This window comes from Hippopotamus amphibius, chromosome 4 (genome assembly GCF_030028045.1).
Source record: "Hippopotamus amphibius kiboko isolate mHipAmp2 chromosome 4, mHipAmp2.hap2, whole genome shotgun sequence".
NCBI lineage: Eukaryota > Metazoa > Chordata > Mammalia > Artiodactyla > Hippopotamidae > Hippopotamus > Hippopotamus amphibius.
This window is the reverse complement of record NC_080189.1, coordinates 94495831-94515809: the sequence shown is the minus strand read 5'-3', so window position 1 is coordinate 94515809 and position 19979 is coordinate 94495831. Positions and strand designations below refer to the sequence as shown.

The window sequence follows — 19979 nt, the reverse complement described above, 5'->3', positions numbered from 1 at the left end:
AGTGTAATATTTTAATAAATATTAAGTAAAATTATTTGACCTATATTTTATGATTTGCATAATGAGAGAGAATTTCAAAAGGTACCATGCAGTTTTTAAAATGTTTTTGTTTCTACATTGTTATTATCTCACTGACATGTTTTATATTATTTATATTATTTCTAGATAAAAGAGTGGCTCTGTTTAAACTGCCAGATGCAAAGAGCTCTAGGTGGTGACCTGGCTCCAATTCCATCATCACCCCAGCCCAAACCGAAGACTGCCCCTGTTCCTCCATCAGCAGTGAGCAAGCCACCTCCACAGTCACAGCAGATTTCTCCAAAGAAAGATACCCTACCCAAACAGGATGTCTCAAAGGCACCCGAGTCGAAAAAGCCCCCACCGCTAGTGAAGCAACCAACCCTTCACGGTCCCCCCCCAGTCTCAGCACAGCAGCCTCCCGTGGCAGAGTCCTCTTCCAAGCCAGCCCCTCCCAAAGAGCCTTCTGTCCCGTCTGAACAGGCCGAGGTCTCTGTGGCTGATGATAAACCAAAGCAGCCCAAGCCGGGAAAGCCCACCGCAGACATTGCGTCTTCATCGTCAACAGCAACAAAACCGGATATTCCAAGCTCCAAAGTACCATCACAGTATCAAGAGAAAACAACTCCTCCTCTAAAACCAGACTCTGCCAAACCCTCACAGAGTTTTCCACCAACAGGAGAAAAAGTCACCTCTTTCGATTCTAAAGTCATACCTCGACCTGCATCAGATTCAAAAATTATTTCACATCCTGGGCCTAGTTCAGAGAGCAAAGGTCAAAAACAAGTTGATTCAGCTCAAAAGAGGGACGAGCCCAAGAAAGCACAAACCAGAATGAGTCCTAAGCCAGATGCCAAGCCAGTGCCAAAAGGGTCACCAACACCCCAAGGTCCGCGACCTCCCACTGGCCCTACTGCCCCCCCATCTGCACAGCCCCCAAAGCCTCAGGAGCAGTCGAGACGTTTCAGTCTGAATCTGGGCAGTATTACTGACGCCCCTAAATCACAGCCCACAACCCCTCAAGAGACAGTGACGGGGAAGCTCTTTGGGTTTGGAGCATCCATTTTCAGCCAGGCATCAAATCTGATCTCCACAGCGGGCCAGCCTGGGTCCCATTCACAGGGTGGGCCAGTGGCTCCCACGAAACAAGTCCCTCCTCCTCCACAGCCACCTGCGTCTCAGGGGCCACCCAAACCCACGGCTCCACCCGCGCCTGCAAAGGTTATACCTGTGAAAAAGGAAACCAAAGCTGCAGGAGCTGAAAAATTAGAGCCCAAAGCTGAACAAGTTTCACCAGTAAAAAGACCAGAAATAGACAGGAAGCCTCTGCCGACTAAGGACAGCAAACCTTCAGCAGCCGAGCCTCCCAAAGCTGTTCTTCCCCCGAAACTGGAGGAAACCCGCAAACCAGAGGCAGCCTGTCCTCTCTGCAAAACTGAACTCAACGTAGGTTCTAAGGATCCTCCGAACTTCAATACTTGCACTGAATGCAAGAAACAAGTGTGTAATCTCTGTGGATTTAACCCTACGCCACACTTGACTGAGGTAAGCAATATTTGTATCACGTATGAATGAGTGTATCGTGTTTATTCTGAAATATTTTGGTAGCCAAGTTTCTGAGCAAAAAATACATTTCTAGTAAAGAAAAATTGATATTAGTATCTCTGAAGAAGTTTCAGTTGCTTATTACAGGCTTACTTTCTTATTAAAAGTTCACATAATTTATACTTTTCTGGCTTAACGTACCAGAAGTAAGAAGATAAAATAAGCTGACAACTTAAAATAATAATTATCCCAATTCTTGAGAAATTAACAACCTGCAGCTTTGGAGGACTATCCAGTTTTCACCTAAAAATACCAAATAAGAGCTGTAATTTACTCTTCCCAATATCTCTAATCCTTCCAGTCTCTTTCATACATTAAAAAAAAACTTGATTGATTGCAAATCCATAAACAACATGAGATCTATTATTTTACAAAAGTTAAGCGCTTTGTGTCAGTTAATAATATTGTCTGCTGGAAAATATTGATTTAAATATATAATGTCTAGCCATTTTATAATTGTGTTTGAGCTGTTATCTGGCATAAATAGAGCACTTTATTAGGAACTGTGGAAAGAAAAAGAAGTGGTATGGATTTCAGGTGACGAATGTCAAGGATTTCTCTTTATGGGGTGACAAAAACACTTTTTCCACAATGTAAATGGCTGAAAAGCAGATGGCAGTTTTCTACCTGATACAGTTATAGAAGAATGAATCTATAAGCAATCGTCCTATGTTAGGGCTGTTAGAATATTTGAATCTTGGGAGACTGAGGGGTTGATTGATTGCTGCTGTCTTAGATAAGTAACAGTGATGTTTTAGTAAACATTTTGGATTGAATTTAAATCATTGCTCATTGTTTTTATACAAATCAGAAATACTTAAGGATTATTTTATTCCACTCTCCTGATTTTGTAATTCACTGGGATGGAAAAAATTGAACATATTTTTAGCAACTATATAAAGTCTTTAGAGATTCTTGGCGTTGTTTTTGAATTAAATGTTTTTAAGAGTAAGTTATAAAATATTTTTATTTTTTACTTTGGAAGGATCTTCGGTTGCTTTGACATGTTTAACGCTGTATGAAAGTGTTGTCCCCGTAGCTTTAAGCTGATTTTTATCCTCTTTAACTGTGATGAATAATGTTAACCACAGTTGTGTTAAAGGTAGATAAAATTTGGTGTCTCTCAGCACTTCATAAATGGCAACAACTGTATTCGGGTTCAGTGCAAAAGCAAAACAAAAAACAGCCTTAAATGTCTTCCATATTTTTAGAAGAGTTGTTTTTCATTGTGTAATTATGAAGAGGGAAATTTCGGTTTCCCTAGGATAATTGTATTTCATAGACTTAAAAAACCGTACCCTTTAATGAGGAGCTTTATGGTATCAACACCATGCAGTTAGTTTAAATATTTATAAAACAAACTGCACCACTAAAAAAACTATAATGTCTGCATTTAAAGTATTTTGTGCACACTGAAAAAAGGGCTATAACTTACGTGTGTGTGTATGTGTGTGTACATATATATATGTATGCATTTGGGCCATAGTGATTATTAGAAAGTTCTGTCAATATTTGGAGGTGTGAAATGAGAGGGACAAACTCCAGGAAAATCTTTGCTTTTCTGAGTGTTGGTAAATTATATTTCAGAAGTGGTAATTTGGAAAGGATTTCTTGAATCAAGCAGAGCATTATCTAGGACATGTGTGGAATTTCAGTAGTTTGAAAATAAAGTGGTTTTAAGTTTTCACATGGGTTAGGGGAAGTCGTATCTTAAATATGATCATCAGGATTTAGGTGATCTGTCATTGTTCAGATTTTTTTTTTTTCTGTGGTCATTTCTTTGAATCTGGAAGATCCTATTTCAGAGGAGAAAAAAAAAATTTGATGTAACAAAAGCAGTTGACTCACGTTCTTGGCTCCACTTGACCATGTTAATCCAAGTGAGGTTTTTAGCTTGTCTAAAGGCCTTAATGCCCTCTGGTCTTTAGGTAAATAAAGTCCATTAGATGACCTGGCATCAAAGGAATGAATGAAGGTTAGTGGAGTTAATCTGTGTTGCCGTAGTTCCTACTCTTTTACCTAAAAGACTTTAGATGATTGCAGAAGGAATTCGTTGAAGAAAAAGACACCCTATGTTTGCATGTGTGTGTGTGTACACGTTTGTGGACGCATACATGTACATGTATACCCAGGAAATTGTAAATTCTATGTATATGCTTAACTTGTAGCGCTATTCCAGTGTTTATACTACTTACTAATCTCTCCTCATTTCGTGTGGTTAGAAAGTATTTCCTCCTTGATCCTTGTTTTATTTCTGTGGTTTCCTTGTTCTGCTTGTGGTATTTTTCTTGTGATCTGAGATTTTCTGCTGGGCTGGTACTGTACTTTCATTCTAGTTTGAAAGAGCACATTCTGAGAATACTCAGACTTTATGCCTACAATGCAGAGAAATGGTATTCCTCGAGAAAGGATTCAATATAGCTGATTCACTTTGTTGTACAGCAAAAACTGGCACAACAGTGTAAAGCAATTATATCCCAATAAAGAGCTTAAAAAAATAAAATAAAAAAAAAGAAAGTATTCAACTATGTATTTCCATTTATTTTTTACAATGAAGTCCATATAACTCTATTTACAAGCCTCTGCTTCTGCTCTTCTCATCGCTGTGGGGCAGGACGCCTTTTCCTGCTGGTGCTTCTCTGCCCTCTCCTTTCTCTGTTCTGTTTTGGTGGTGAGAAGAGCTGGTTCTAGTTTGTTGTGGGTTAGGGAGCTATGGACAGTATCCCCCTTCCCCCGCCCATTCATCAAACACACCTGTCTCTAAGGTTGTTTCCTGTACCTCCTACTCAGCATCTGCCACGGCACCAAAGAGTGCCAAGGCTGCCTGTGGTGCCCTGGGGTGTTGCCAGGCTTCAGCCTTATGGTTTAACTGTTTTGTGCCCAGTTTGTATAAATGGTACTATAATCCATTAACTTCTGATGGCAAGGAACAGTTTTTTTAGGCTTTAATATCTGCCAAGTCAGGAAATATTTTGTCTTTGAAGCAGTTTTAAAAGTGACTGCAAGGCTTTCTGAAAAAAACTAGTCTCAGAATTTGGAAGCCTGCTGAGTAAAACAGATGAAATTGGCAATCAATTTACCTAGTGAATTTTAATCCTTCTGGTTCAATTCAAGTGTAAAAAGGAGTCAAAATTACTCCTAGTGGGTATTTATTTTATCGTTTGTACTATCCTTTTGGAAAGTAAATTTTTACTACGAAAATATGACTTAAAATTATGTTTCCTGATGCTTCAAGAAGTCCTAGAATCACAGTTCTGCTTCTTAGTAAGATAATTATGCCTGGCCTAAATGATGTTGGAATAGCTAGCATATATTTGTCACCAGGCAACAAATGGGCCTCTTGAGACAATTAAAACCCAGTGGTGTAGCCGAGTTCCCTTCAGGTCTTTACTCTTAGCCAAGGTGGCTTCTGCATTTTCTCTCAGACCCTTAAGGAAGGCCCGGTGGGGATGTGCTGCATTTCTTAGTTTGGTAAACATGTAACATCTTGCTTTAACTGTAAAGACCATTACTTACTACTTTAAAAAGTATACCTGTTACTAAAAAGCATTTAAATGTATATATGCCCACATACATACATATATGAGCAATTAAAGACAGAAAGAATGATCAAAGATCAATAAGGAGAAAAGAACTCTACCAATAATCAGTTTTTAAAGAATTCCGTGACGGAGATCTACATTCTGTGTAAAAATTTCTGGCATGTGTGGCAAAGAAGGACACCTGATGGCACCTTTTGACTGACGTAAGAAAATTGAGAAGTTTGTAGAAACAAAGTTTTTACTCATGAATCTTTAGGAGAAATTTGATGTTACCTTTTTATTAAGTGATATTTAGTTGAACAAAAAGCCAAAATGTGAGTTTAGAGATAGCTTGTTTAAACAAATTTAAACAAAAAAGTAGTTTCTTCATTAGTCTTTTTTTCTATGCATTTTTAAGTATTTAATACTTGACTCTATATGGTAGTTCTATATCCCCCGTATTAACATATGATTAAAAAAACCATTTTCCCATGTGATTAAACACTTCTTAAATATTACCTAAAATGATTACATATTATTCAATTCTATGGTTGTATGTTTTTTTCAGACACTTTCTCCTGGTATTAGGGATTTAGGTTGTCTTCATTTTTGTTATTGTAAATAAGATGAATGTTTTTGGATATGAATATTTGTATTTTTAACTGTTCCCCAAGGGAAGCTTACTAGTTCTAAGGTTACGAGATCAGAGAACAAAGACCCTGAAGTATCAAATTCTCTTTGGAGATGTGATAGTAGTTGACATTGCCACTAGCATATGTGGTTCCTTTCTTAATGCAGCCTCTCCAAATTTGAATGCTGTCATTTAAAATGAAATTGATTAATTTGGAAGTCTAAAAGTGCTATAATATGGTTCCTTTGATTTGTACTTCTTTGATTGCCAGAACTTTTATTTAGATATTAAATGTTAATAGATGATTCTAATTATGATTCAGACAAAACATTGTGCAGACATTACAGGAAAAAGTAAACTGGTACTTGACTAGCCCTATGTGAAATGCATTGTGTCAGACATTTTTTCGCAACAACCCTGTGGGGTATGTTTTTACACCTGCTTTAGACATCAGGAGAATGTGTATCAGAGAGGTAGTTACCAAGCCACAGAGGTATCATTCAGAGGCTGAGCTACTGCTCTATCTCCTAGACCATGGTTAAGTAACCTGGGCAACTGGATAACAAATGTCACTTCTGTGCTCGCTTACCTATAAATTGTGTCAGTTGGTAATTACTGTGAACAAATTTGCTAATATGTGCATCAAAACCAGGTAACATTTGGGAACCACAGAATTATGGTGGCTGTATTATATGGTTGAATTTAAAAGCATGTGCAGATTGAGAGCTTCAGAAGCATAGAGGCCAGCATCATTGTACTGGTTTTCTTTCCAGTTAAGCCTACAGACTGGTCACCATTTAGGTGAAAGCATATGGCTGAATGATAAAATGATGTCCCTGCTTTCATATAATGTGAGGGCATAAAATATAGTTGTTCCAACTCTAGGAAATACTATTATATTCCTGCCGATGCATGCAAACACTTTACTCCATAAAAATGATGAACATCTAAGTGTTGCGTTGGTGATAGTGGTAGTGGTTAATCTTTGCTTCTACCGATGTGTTTGTATAGCCTCCTTTGTTACATTCCCAGGAGTGGGATTGCTGGACCATAGGTTATATGTATCTTCAACTGGTTCTCCACAGTAGTTTTATCAGTTTTTATTTTGGCCAACTTTGCATACATGCTGCTGCTGTTCTAGGGATGCATTGTCTGATAAAACAGTCACTGGACACATGTGGCTGATGAGCACCATGGCTCAAATGAAGATTGCTGCACGTGTGAAAAATGCATTAGATTTCACAAACTTAGTATGAAAACTGTAAAATATCTCACTGATAATTTCATGTTGGTTACTATCCTGTAAGGCTTTTCTTTCTTAAATAGTGAGGTTATGACTGCCTTTTCATGTGTCAGTTTGCAGTTGCATATGCATGTACTGCAGTATACTGCTATGTAGGATATATTTCTTTCTCTTTCTACAAGAAAAACATGACTATTACTATATTTGTTGTACTGTGATTAGCTCTTCCAGAGCTTCATTTCCTCATGCTACACAAGATAGCCGGTTCTCTTTGCATGCTCTACTGAGCAGGTAGTTCTCTCGGCTCTCATCTTCAGGAGCACAAGTACTGATGCCCGGCCGGCCTGGTCCAGCCTGCAGATCAATATTCTAGGCCTTGCTAATCATCAGTAAGAGATATCTGTACTATTGATTAGTGTACTGTGGCCATAGCAACCTTTAGGTCAAGATCTCTTCTCTTTTCTACTAACTCCTCTGGTTCCAAATGTTTCCTCTCTTGTTTCTTTTCTTTTGGGTCTGTTTTTATTCTCCCTGTGGGTTTGGGTGAATATCATCAGGTTTTGGGTCATTTGCTTCCAGAAGAGTCAGCAATACAGAGGGTTAGAATTTGAATATGTCCGCTGGTGCATCCACTGTTCTCTTCCTTTCTTTTCTTGATGGCCATTCATTGTCTTTTAAAACTCTATTCCAATAATTTGTGTTACAAAAGTGGTATTCCTTATAACAGTCCGAAGAGTACTAAAATGTCTGAAGAAACATGAATAGCTTCCTTGCACTTCATGTTAATGCTTTAGTATCTATTTAGATGTCTTTTTCTTTTTGTTTATTTCTATAATAGTTATACCAACAGTGAAATGTAGGATTTAAGATTTTTAAAAAAGTTTTATGAGCTAGTTATGTTTTTAAAAATAATGTATTTATTTTGAAATGAGCATGTTTTCTTACTGTACTTACTTTCATTGAATTTTTTATTCCCACAAAACTTTATACATTGGACAGGTGAACTCTCATGGACTGACCTCATTCTGCTTACAAGGGAAATAGCTGTGAAGTATCTCAGTACTGATGCACATTCTTCTCATGAAAACTGAGAAGGTGAAGATATTTTGAGTTCTTGTTACTGTACAACCAAGGCTGCAGTAAAACATTGACACATACATTTTCCCACTGTATCTTGATATGTTAGATAAATTCCTTGAAATGGGTGGGCAAGGTTAAGACAAATGATGCTTAACAGAGTTTCCATATGACTTTATTTAAAAGGGTAGTAATTATAGTCCTGCCAGCAAACTTATTAGCATGTCTAGTTCCGCACACTAGTAGCTCATATTGATCAATTTCGAGTCAGAAATAAAATAACGTCGTTGTATAATATTGTTTCGCTGCCTGTTTTGAGAGTAAACCTTCTATATTTATCAAAATCATGAGCTTATCAACTACGTGCATTTCTCCTGTTTTTCTAAGTTGCCCATTTGTACTTATCGGCCATATTTTCGTGTGCATGTGTCTGTATATTTCTTGAAGTATTTTAGAGAATTTAACTTTTTATCATCTTATCTTGAAATGATTTTCCCTGTTGATCACTTGTTTTTAACTTTTTTAATGAAATTTTCTTCTGTACATGAGGTTCTTAAAAAAACTTTCATGCAATCAAATCTCTTAATTTTTCCTTGATTGCTTATTTTGCTAAAGAAGGTCTTTTCACATTTTTATTATAAAAATAGCCTTCCACATTTGCTCCTAAACAGCTGTAGTTTTATTTTTCACTTCTGATCACTTATTTAACTGTAATTTTTTTGTTTTTGGTATGATGTGAAGGGCCTAACTTTATATTCATAATATATAACCACTTGCCTCCATGTTATTTATTAAGTAATTCATCATTTTCACTCTGGTTTTTAGTGCCACTTTTTTCACGTAATACATTTCCATTAAGACACAGTTTTCTTTTCTAGATTCTTTAATTCATACTGTTAATTATACATCTAATTCATGGTGTCAGTACCTTACTATTTTTATTAGTCTGGTTTTAATATTTAAAAGATATTAAATATTCATGGACACCTTAGCAAGAATCTAGAAATAGGGTATTGTCCTGCCCAGGATTTGACTTTACCTTATTTTACTTATAAGCTAGGAAATTAACTCATTACAGTTTCATGGGTGCCAGTAGTAGACATGAGACTGCTGGGTCAGAGACAAAGAGCTTTATTACTCACAGCACAGCAGGCAGCATGAACGACAGCGTATCTACATCATTCCCCTTGCCTCCCACTGTCATGTGGGTCACGTGAGATATGGGCCTAGACTGAGGCTGCACACACAGGTTTGTCACAGGTCAGGAGCACTGAGTTTGTGGAATCCACCTCTTTTATAGCAAGCAATAAATTAGTCTGCTCTTTGTTTCAGAGGGAGGCATTACCTTATCTCTAAGGTTGCCCATTGCACATAGAAGTTTGAGAAATGGCCAAGTGAAGAGCAGCCAGGGTCAGGCATTGTTGGCAAACCCTGTAATATGTGTAGGTGTGCGAGAGACCCATTGAGGATTGTCTTTCCCAAAGGTATTAATAATCCAGTGGTTTTAAAGCTTAAAATATTATGAACTCCTCCTTCCAGTGAAGTTAACTATAAGACCACGTGTAGAAAACTGACAAAAGTGGAAGTGTGCTGGTTGAGGCCAACTTCATCTGCTTGATTAAGGGCTGGAAGTTGCCCATTTGGCAGCTTCTCTTATTCTTGGGTCTGCCTCTGATCCAGTTCCATGAAACTCTCATGAAAAAAGGCTACTTCTCAAACCTGCTACTTTAAAGATGAAGGAAATTGGCTCAGGGAACTGAACTGATATGCCTTAGTTTGGGAGTCAGATAGTGGTTATTGTAGTAGTAAATAAAAATACCCCTTTCATTTTTTTCTGCATCTCCTTTTAAAACTGCTTTCCTTGACTTAAGCTTTGTAAACAAAAGAAACAAGAGAAAAATTTGTGAAACAAACAACTCAGCCTTATATTCAAACAAGCATTGCTCCAGCAGAAAATACATGCTCCATAATTTAGTATATATCAATATTTTCTTGCCCTATTATATGTGGGTTACATAACACCCCACACATATTGACATAATGTTTATATGATTTGAAAATAAGTTCAATGGCATTTTTACTACAAAGAGTTGTGGGCATGATTCCGAGATTACTCCTTTATTAAATTGTAAAAATCAATCTAATCAGATAGCAAAATAATGGTTTTGGTCTAATTATAACAGTCCATACTATTGATAATGTAATTTACATGGTCATTTTATGCAACTTATTGTAGATCTATCTTATTCTAGGAGGGAAATGTAACAATAGATATTCATGTAAATAATTGGAATAACATTTTGTTTTAACATTTTTTAACACTGGAAAATTTTTATATGTATGTGTATATATATGTATATATATAAATAGATGTGTGTGTGCATACATATATATATATGCATATGCATATATTTTAGAGCTAAAATTAGAAATTTCCTGGAAGAAATTATGACTTAAAATACCACAAAGTTTAATTTGGAAAGATAACATACATGCAGTGTTGTGTATTAACATATAGAACTGTGAATCATATCTAGCAATTTTAATAAGGTATAGTGTCAAGTAGAAATATAATCAGGAGAAATCAAAATAATGCCTCGCACATGGAATCAACCATTGGAATAAACAACCTCAAATATCTACGTATGGAATGCTTAAACTTGGATTTAAATACTTTTTGCTTCTCTTTTGTATTTTTTAAAATTTCACGAGCGAAAAATGGACAGTCAAATGTGGGAAGACACGCCATTTTAATTTACCAATTTGGGAATCCACAGAAAGAAGGGATATTCATTTAAAGCATTTTTAGTTGTTCGTTTCAGGACTATGAGAAGGCTGTTTTAACAGCTAATAAAAATCATAGGTAAATGATGGTTGTGAATTTATCTTAATTGTTTTTAAATCCTTAACTTTAGATTTGTATTCACTTAGATTACCTATTAGGCATGTCAGAGTAACAATTATACATTTTTCACCCAGTTTATCTCACTCTTCCATAACTTTTTAAGTAGACTGAGTTTTCAACATACCACTCATTGTCACTGCTCTTATAAGCTCATAGTACCATCACAAGCAGTTTTCTTTTGCACCTGCTAAAAATAGAACCTCTCCCCCTGAGCCATACTTCCAAAGGAAAGCTGATTAAAGCACTCTGTAAACAATGTACCTTTTCATTGAGTAAATAGTATGCACGGATGCCTGTAAATTTCTTTTGCTATTTACTCAGCCTTCTTGAAACTCTGTGGATTTCTGACATCTGTTATATGTCATGTATTTATTTTTCCATTCTTGTTTAATTCATCAGCATACTACAGTACATGAGTAACTACTGGAAAAATAACCACTCTCCACTTTAAAAAAAACTCACATTCATACAGAAGTAATTGTGTAAGTATTATGTAAGTATACAAAATCTTAATAATAGACTTAAAAGACAGAAGTTACGAGTATCAGCTGGGCCATGCAAAACAAAAGATTGAATATGTTTCATGACTTTTATAAAAAGAATCATCCTCTATTTAAAAGCCTTGTTCATCACTCCCTCTTGCAAGAGCACTGGAATTACAACTAAATGCTGAACAATCATCAACAGAAAAACCCTGGAACTCACCAAAAAAGACACCCCACATCCAGAGACAAAGGAGAAGCCACAATGAGACGGAAGGAGGGGCGTAATCGCGTTAAAATCAAATCCCATAAATGCTGGGTGGGTGTCTCACAAACTGGAGAACAGTTATACTGCAGAAGTCCACCCACTAAAGTGACGGTTCTGAGCCCCATGTCAGGCTTCCCAACCTGGGAGTCCAGCAATGGAAGGAGGAATCCCCAGAGAATCAGACTTTGAAAGCCAGTGGGATTTGATTGCAGGACCTCCACAGGACTGGGGAAAACAGAGACTCCACTCTTGGAGGGCACACAAAAAAGTGTGCTCACCAGGACCCAGGGGAAGGAGCAGTAACCGCATAGGAGACTGAACCAGACCTACCTGCTGATGTTGGAGAGTTGCCTGCAGAGGTGGGGGGCAGCTGTGGCTCACCAAGGAGACAGGGGCACTGGCAGCAGGGGTTCTGGGAAGTGTTCATTGGCGTGAGCCCTCCCAGAGTCCAGCATTAGCCCCACCAAAGAGCCTGTAAGCTCCAGTGCTGAGTCGCCTCAGGCCAAACAACCAACAAGGTGTGAACACAGCCCCACCCATTAGCAGACAAGCAGATTAAAGTTTTACTGACTCTGCTCACCAAATCAAAGTCTTACTGAGCTCTGCCCACCCAGCCCTACCCACCATCAGTCCCTCCCGTCAGGAAGCACCCAGGAGCCTCCTAGACAGCTTCCAACGCAAGAGGGCAGACAGCAGTATCAAGCAGTATCAGCAGTATTTCGTCTTGAGGAACTGAAAACCACAGTCACAGAAAGATAGAGAAAATGAAAAAGCAGAGGACGTTGTACCAGATGAAGGGACAGGATAAAGCCCCAGAAAAACAACTAAATGAAAAGGGGATAGGCACCCTTCCAGAAAAAGAATTCAGAATAATGATGGTGAAGATGATCCAGGACTTTGAAAAAAGACTGGATGCAAAGATTGAAAAGTTTACCAAAGACCTAGAAGAATTAAAGAGCAAATGAACAGAGATATGCAACACAATAACTGAAATGAAAAATACACCAGAAGGAACCAACAACAGATTAACTGAGGCAGAAGGGCAAATAAGTGACCTGGAAGACAGAATGGTGATAACCACTGATGTGAAAAAGAATAAGGAAAAAAGAATGAAAAGAACTGAAGACAGCCTATGAGACCTCTGGGACAGTGTTAAACACGCCAACATTCGCATTATAGGGGTCCCAGAAGGAGAAGAGAGAGAGAAAGGACCCGAGAAAATATTGGAAGAGATTATAGTTGAAAACTTCCCTAACATGGGAAAGGAAATAGCTACCCAAGTGCAGGAAGCACAGAGAGTCCCAGGCAGGATAAACCCAAGGAGAAACACACCAAGACATATAGTAGTCAAATTGACAAAAATTAAAGACAGAGAAAAGTTATTAAAAGCAACAAGGGAAAAACAACAAATAACATACAAGGGAACCCCCATAAGGGTAACAGCTGATTTCTCAGCAGAAACTCTGCAAGCCAGAAGGGAGTGGCACGATTTATTTCAAGTGATGACAGGGAAGAACCTCCAACCAAGAATACTCTACCCAGCAAGGATCTCATTCAGATTTGACGGGGAAATCAGAAGCTTTACAGACAAGCAACAGCTAAGAGAATTCAGCACCACCAAACCAGCCCTACAACAAATGCTAAAGGGACTTCTCTAAGCAGGAAACGTAAGAGAAGAAAAGGACAAAACAAAACAAAACAAAATGATTAAGAAAATGGTAATAAGAACATACATATCAATAATGACCTTGAATGTAAATGGGCTAAATGCCCCAACCAAAAGACACAGACTGGCTGAATGGATACAAAAACAAGACCCATATATATGCTGTCTCCAAGAGACCCACTTCAGACTTAGGGACACATGCAGAGTGAAAGTGAGGGGATGGAAAATGATATTCCATGCAAATGAAAATCAAGAGAAAGCTGGAGTAGCAAGAGTCACATTAGATAAAATAGACTTTAAAATAAAAAATGTTACAAGAGACAAGAAAGGACATTACATAAAGATCAAGTGATCCATCCAAGAAGAGGAGATAACAATGATAAATATATATGCACCCAGTATAAGAGCACTTCAATATATAAGGCAAATGCTAACAACTATGAAAGAGGAAATGCAAGGCAGAAATAGAGACACAGATGTAGGGAACAAACACATGGATACCAATTGGGGAAAGCAGAGAGGGTTGGAGGGGGGATAAATTGGGAAATTGGGACACCAAATTGTACACTCTAAATATATGCTGTTTATTGTCTGTTAACTGTATCTCAATAAAAGTTCTTAAAAAAAATAAAAGCCTTGCTCATTTATGAGCATCTAAATGACCTAGGATCAGTTTTCTCATGACACCGGAATATAATATGAATGGACCCAACACATTCTGATTAACATAAATGATGGACCCAACACATTCTGATAGTGCACCTGTCTGAATAATCTAGGACAATTTTTCAAAAATGCGTTTATGTAAGTCCCATAAGATGCTACACTAGAAACATATCCCTCAAGAAAATTTGCTGATGCTTCATATTTAGTCTCTCTTAAAGATATGAATTACATATGTTACTTCTATGAGAAGCCTTTTAATAAAGGACTTTGTTTAACCAAGTATAAAAAATTTATTTTACCACATAGTCTTTTTACTTATTTGGCAGCACCAGTGTTCTAAATGACATGTATTACTTAAGAAATAGTATTTTAAATATTAAATACATTTTAATCCCTTCATTTTCTTATTCCTAGAACTCTTTCTTTTGCCTCCAGAGACATAAATGACCCTGTCTAGGGAAATTTTCCATTAAGGTGTATGACACACACTTCATGTTCGACATGCCCCATGTTGGAGTCTTCATTTTTTCCCTGTGTCCCCCTTCATGTGTCCCCTGTCAAACTGAAAGGTGTCACAAGTCCCGAGTCATTCCAGACTTCTCTTTGTCTGTCACTTGCCCAGAAGCAGTTGCTCTCAACTGTTGTCAATTCTACCTGCTAAAATTATCTCTGTTCTCTTAGCTCCTTCTTATTCTCACTGTGAGAGCCTTGTTTGAGCCCTTGTTTGCCATCTCTGCTAACATGATAGGCCCTGAATACTTTACTTGGGGAACCTTAGTTTCCTGAATTTCATTCTCCTAAAAATTTCTGAATATTTGTGCAGAACATGATTTCTGAATCATGTTCTAATGAATCCCATAGTCTTTTCTCATGTAGGACTATATTCAGTACCACAAGCAAAGTATGTATATACTTGCAGTCCTCTACGTGCCTCAATATTCTCCACTTCCCCACATCTTTACTTCCTACCCATTCTTTGAGATTCATCTCAAATACCATTTCTCCTTGACCCCCCTACTTCATGTCCTAATACTCCAGTTAGCCCTCTTACATATTTTTGCAGTTGTCACAATCCCACAGGAACGGGACCCTTGGAGTACTATCAGTGCTATCAAAATGCCAGCAGGTGGTAGGTAGTCAATACAGGTTTTTTCAGTGAAGGAAAAACAGAATTTAGAGAATTGGCATTTACAGTAAAAGTCATGCTTTGTGTTAATAGCATCATAATTGTAGGTAGAAATAGTGTGAAACTTCATTATTTAGTTCTGTATTGGCTGCAAGTATTTTTAAAGCCCTCTTAAAAAGGCTTACATACATATATATATATTATATCTTTGCATATGTTCTTAAAGTATGCAAGTTTTAGAAAGAAGACAAGGTCTTTTAACATGAAAAAAAAAGAACTTACTACTTTTAAATTATTTGTTTAAATATTTCCTCAATGAGGCCAACCTAGACCACTCTATTTAAAGTGGTCTATTTTAGAGCACTATAACCTGCCTCCCACCTTCAATAATGCAAAGTTTTCTTACCCTGTTTTCTTTTTCCTGCTGTCCACAGCACTTACTACCTTGTACCTAATAGTTCATTTACTAATTTATTATGTTTTTTAAAAAATTATCTCTCTGCCTCACTAGATGCAAGTTCTATAAGTGCCAGGTGGTTGGCATAGAGTAGAGTCTCACGAAATCTTTATACAACGAATGAACTAGTCCTATATGGTTACTACAGATGCAGTATCTGAATAAGATATACTCGAATATTGATTCAGAATGCTAAGATCTGGCCAACCTCATATCTGGTTAGCTGCAAATATTTTTAATGACTTTCCTACCTCATCTTTTCCCCAGTATACCTCATTTCAAAAGGTGGAAAGGAGACACGTATACCATGTTTGGAAAAACTTTCTGTATATGAAGTCTCATTGTAAAACTGAGTGCATGAGGAATAATATATCTTCTGTTAAGGAATAATATATCTTCTGTTAAGGCTAAATGAATGAAACTTAGCTTCAGGGAGAAGAGACAATGGGTTTGGTGATGCGTAGAGAGGCAGCATAGCAGGGTTGACAAAGTGGCATCTGTGTCACCTCTTATTGCTTGATTTCTTCACTTATAACATGGGAATGGTGATAAGAGGACCTACCTCATGGGGCTGTGGTGAGCATAAGAAGAGTGGATACCTTTTAAGCTTTTAGGAACAGTTTATGCCACTGCACTTGGTAAAGCTCAGTAAATGATAGTTTTGCTTGCTGTAGTTGGCAGATCTAGAAGGCCTGTGGTATCAAGATACACCTTTTGCTGAGTAGACAAGGTAAAAACGATTCTTTTCTAAGAGAAGCTTCACTTCTAAGCAGAGTTAAGCTACTTAATGAAATGTGTTTTTATGTTAAATAGCAAGTGTGGGCCTTTACTGCAAGCCTGAAAGATTATTTCAGGTTGTTTTATATACTGTGGTAAAAAGTAATGGGCCCTGACTAAAAGCAAACACATGCATTGCTATGTTCTTCTATTTGCTATGTCAACGGTGCTTCTATTTTTACTTATTTAATGAGCTTTTCTCTGTGATTGTGGCAAATTAATATGAATGCATTCTTTACATATGAAAAGAAGCAAAGTATCTCTAAAATTTTGAAAAGATTTTCATTGGGAGAAGTTATAGCATGGATTTTCTTAAAATGAGTATATTTGGAAAGCCTTAGAAAACTGCTGATAAGTGATTACCAGCAGGAATATGTTGACATGAGAAATACTCATTGAAAATTATGGCTAAATGGCTTAATTCATGTCAGCTATGGGCCGAGATTTATTTTCTTTCCTGACATTTAAATGAGGTCACATTTTTGTATTTATAAAGAATTTGAATTAAATGAAGGCTTTATATCATCATGACTTTTTACCAAATGAAGCCCAGTAGCCAGAATTGTTAGAATGATTTATCTTAGTTCTTAAAAAACAAGTGTATATTTCCTAATTAAAATACTCTGTCACCCCCAGGGAAATTGTAAATATACTTTTTGACAGATAGAATGTTATTTAAGTTATACAGAAATAATCATATCATTTGTTGTTATAAAAATGATGTTATATTCTCTATTTAAAAAAAATTGTGTAACATTTAAAGGAAACCTAAATATAGAATCCATTTTAAAACTGACAGTACTCTAAATTCAAGTAGTGCTGTAAAGACTGATTTTTTTTTTCCTGCATGGGTTTTAGTTTCCTATTGCTTTGTATCAAGTCGTTTAGTGTTCTATTGCTTTGTATCAAGTTTTGTATTGCTTTGTATCAAACTTGGTACCTTAAAACAATACCCATTTATTATTAACACACAGTTTTGTAGCTCAGAAGTTTGGTATAGTGTGGTTTGGTTCTCAGAGCAGAACTTACAGGACTAAAATCGAGATGTTGTTGGGGTTGTGTTCCTATGTGGGGGTTCTGCCAAAGAACCTGCTTCCAAGTTTATTCAGATCGTTGGCAGAATTCGGTTCTTTGTGGTTGTAGAACTGAGGTCTCTGTTTCCTTGTTGGCTATATACCGGGGCCATTGTTCTTGCAGGTTTGTGGCCTTCCTTTCTCTGGGCTCCCCCACCTTCAGAGCCAGTAACAAAGAATTTTCTCTCGTGCGGAATCCATCTCACACTTTAAATTTCTGGCTTGAAGAAGGACCCAGGCTTTTCCTGAAGGATCAATGGTTGGATTGAACCTGACTGAATATCATCTCTTTGAATTTACTCAAAAGTCAACTGATTAGTAATCTAATCATTGAGAGTTGTCACATCATATTTACAATTTCCACCTATACTAAAGGGGAGAGGATTAAATAATGTGTGTGTACCAGAGGGCAGAAATCTTAGTGGTGGGAGATCCATCTTGGAATTCTACCTAGCCCAGCAACTGACTTATTGAACTTATTAAAACAAGAAAATTTTGTAAAAGAGAATATACCTATTTAATTGATTTTGTCATAGAACATGCATAGTTAATTGTACCTGGGTATTTCATTGACACCTGAATGTAAAGCAGAATTAATTTATCTCAAATCCCCTTGCAGGAAGGAGAGTGAGTTTGAGCAATACCAGAAGTGATCTTTATGGTGTCATCTCTCCTTTAAAGCCTTACCCATAAAAATAGTAATGCATTGGACTTCTATGGTGGTCCAGTGGTTAAGACTCTGCCCTTCTACTGCAGGGGACATGGGTTCAATCCCTGCTCGGGGTACTAAGAACCCGCATCCCTTGCGGTGTGGCCAAAAAAAAATAAAAAATAGTAATGCGTTATTCTGTCTATTGGGGATAGTAATGAGAGGTCTTTATGAATTTACAGTTTAATGCTTGACCTTATTTTGTAATCTTATCATTAATTTATTAAATGAATCAGATTATATTGGAAATTAGAATATAGGATTCCCTCTAGGGGAGGAGCTGGACTCAGGGTTTAGCAGCTAGCTGGGTATGTGGAAGTGGAAGGTAAACAGGACTCCGTGGGTTTCATTCTGGAATATTAGGGCAGCGATTGTAAAATCAAGTAAAATTGAGGTAATGTTCAGTTACTGGAATGTTGATTTCGGAGGGTAATTAGATTACTCGATTCCAGATCTCAGAGAATATTTCAGGGATAACCATCTTTGGATATCATCAGAATAGAAATGATGTCAAAATCATGAAATCAGATTATCGTATCAAAGAAGAGAACACAGAAAGCAGACATAGAGTCTGGAGAGCTAGGAAAGGCCAAAATCTGTGGGGAAGGAGAAAAGGAGGAAAAACATAGCATATTGAGAGATTAGAAAGGAAAAAAGAGAGCATTTTGGAAATACAAGGGAAGAGAGTTTTTTTTTTAAGGAAAACAAGTGATTAAGTACTAACAATATGGTGATAAAACTGATCTCCTAATAGCTGTATTATAAATTGTTACAGATCTTTTTTTTCAAAAGGCATATTCAGAGCCAAAGAGCATCTGTATTCTCTGATCTAGTTGATATTCCTGAGAGTTTTACCAGACAAATGATTTAACAGAAGAAAAGCCCTATTCTTATTGCACCATTTTCTTTAGTAGTAAAAATAAACAAAACCCACAAAGTATAAAGATCTACATTTCCAGCAATAGAGATGGTTATATAAAAAAAAATGACACATTATAATTTATATTGTCTAATACTTATTAAGCACCAACTTGGGTGCCAGGTTCCAAGCACCAAATATACAAAACCACATAAGGACGCATTATTGTTCTTATTCTACAGATGGGGATACTGAACACAGAAAACTAAGTTCTCACTGCAATGTAAGTTGCAGAATTAGAGTTTTAACCCAATCTGGCTCCAGTTGGGAAATCTGAATTCATATACAAGATTGCGTTTCAAAACTGATGGCATGTTACAAAACCACTGAGATAATAACTGAGTGTTATTTTGAGAAATCATTTATTTTTGGTATAATATTAGTTAAAATAGGTTTTGCTCTTATTGTAAAAATTTATAAGGCTGGAAAGATCATTCTTAAGTGAAAATAGATGAATTAGAATGGTAGATTTATCTTCATTTTTTTCTTTAAAGTTTTGTCTTTAATCTTTTAAAAGTAAATGGAAAGAGAGTCTGTCTATAGCATCATGCTACAAAATCATCAGCTAGAACAGTCACTGGAACTGATATATTTTGTTCATTATGAAGCCAGACAACTAGAAAGATCAACTACATTAATATCAAGACCGCAAAAGGTAGAGAGAAAAAGGAGTTGTAAGTTAGTGTTAAAGCTATCGAGAGGGTGTTGAAGGTCCATGGAAATGAGATTCACGCATTGGCAAGATAACTAAACAATAAAGCTTTCAGAAGAGGAGAGTAGTTTGTTAGGGAAGGAACAGTGGTTGGAAAGTAGCAATGGAGAGTAGGAGATATACA

The 19979-nt window shown here is 36.8% G+C and overlaps 1 protein-coding gene across 1 annotated transcript in view; it reads left to right on the top strand.

Moving 5' to 3' along the window:
* Positions 1–19979, top strand: part of PCLO (piccolo presynaptic cytomatrix protein) — a 375075-nt gene that overhangs the window by 26295 nt on the left and 328801 nt on the right. The window contains exon 4 of the mRNA XM_057731959.1: positions 166–1563. Within this exon, the coding sequence (XP_057587942.1) occupies positions 166–1563 (1398 nt within the window). The remainder of the gene's footprint in view (positions 1–165; positions 1564–19979) is intronic.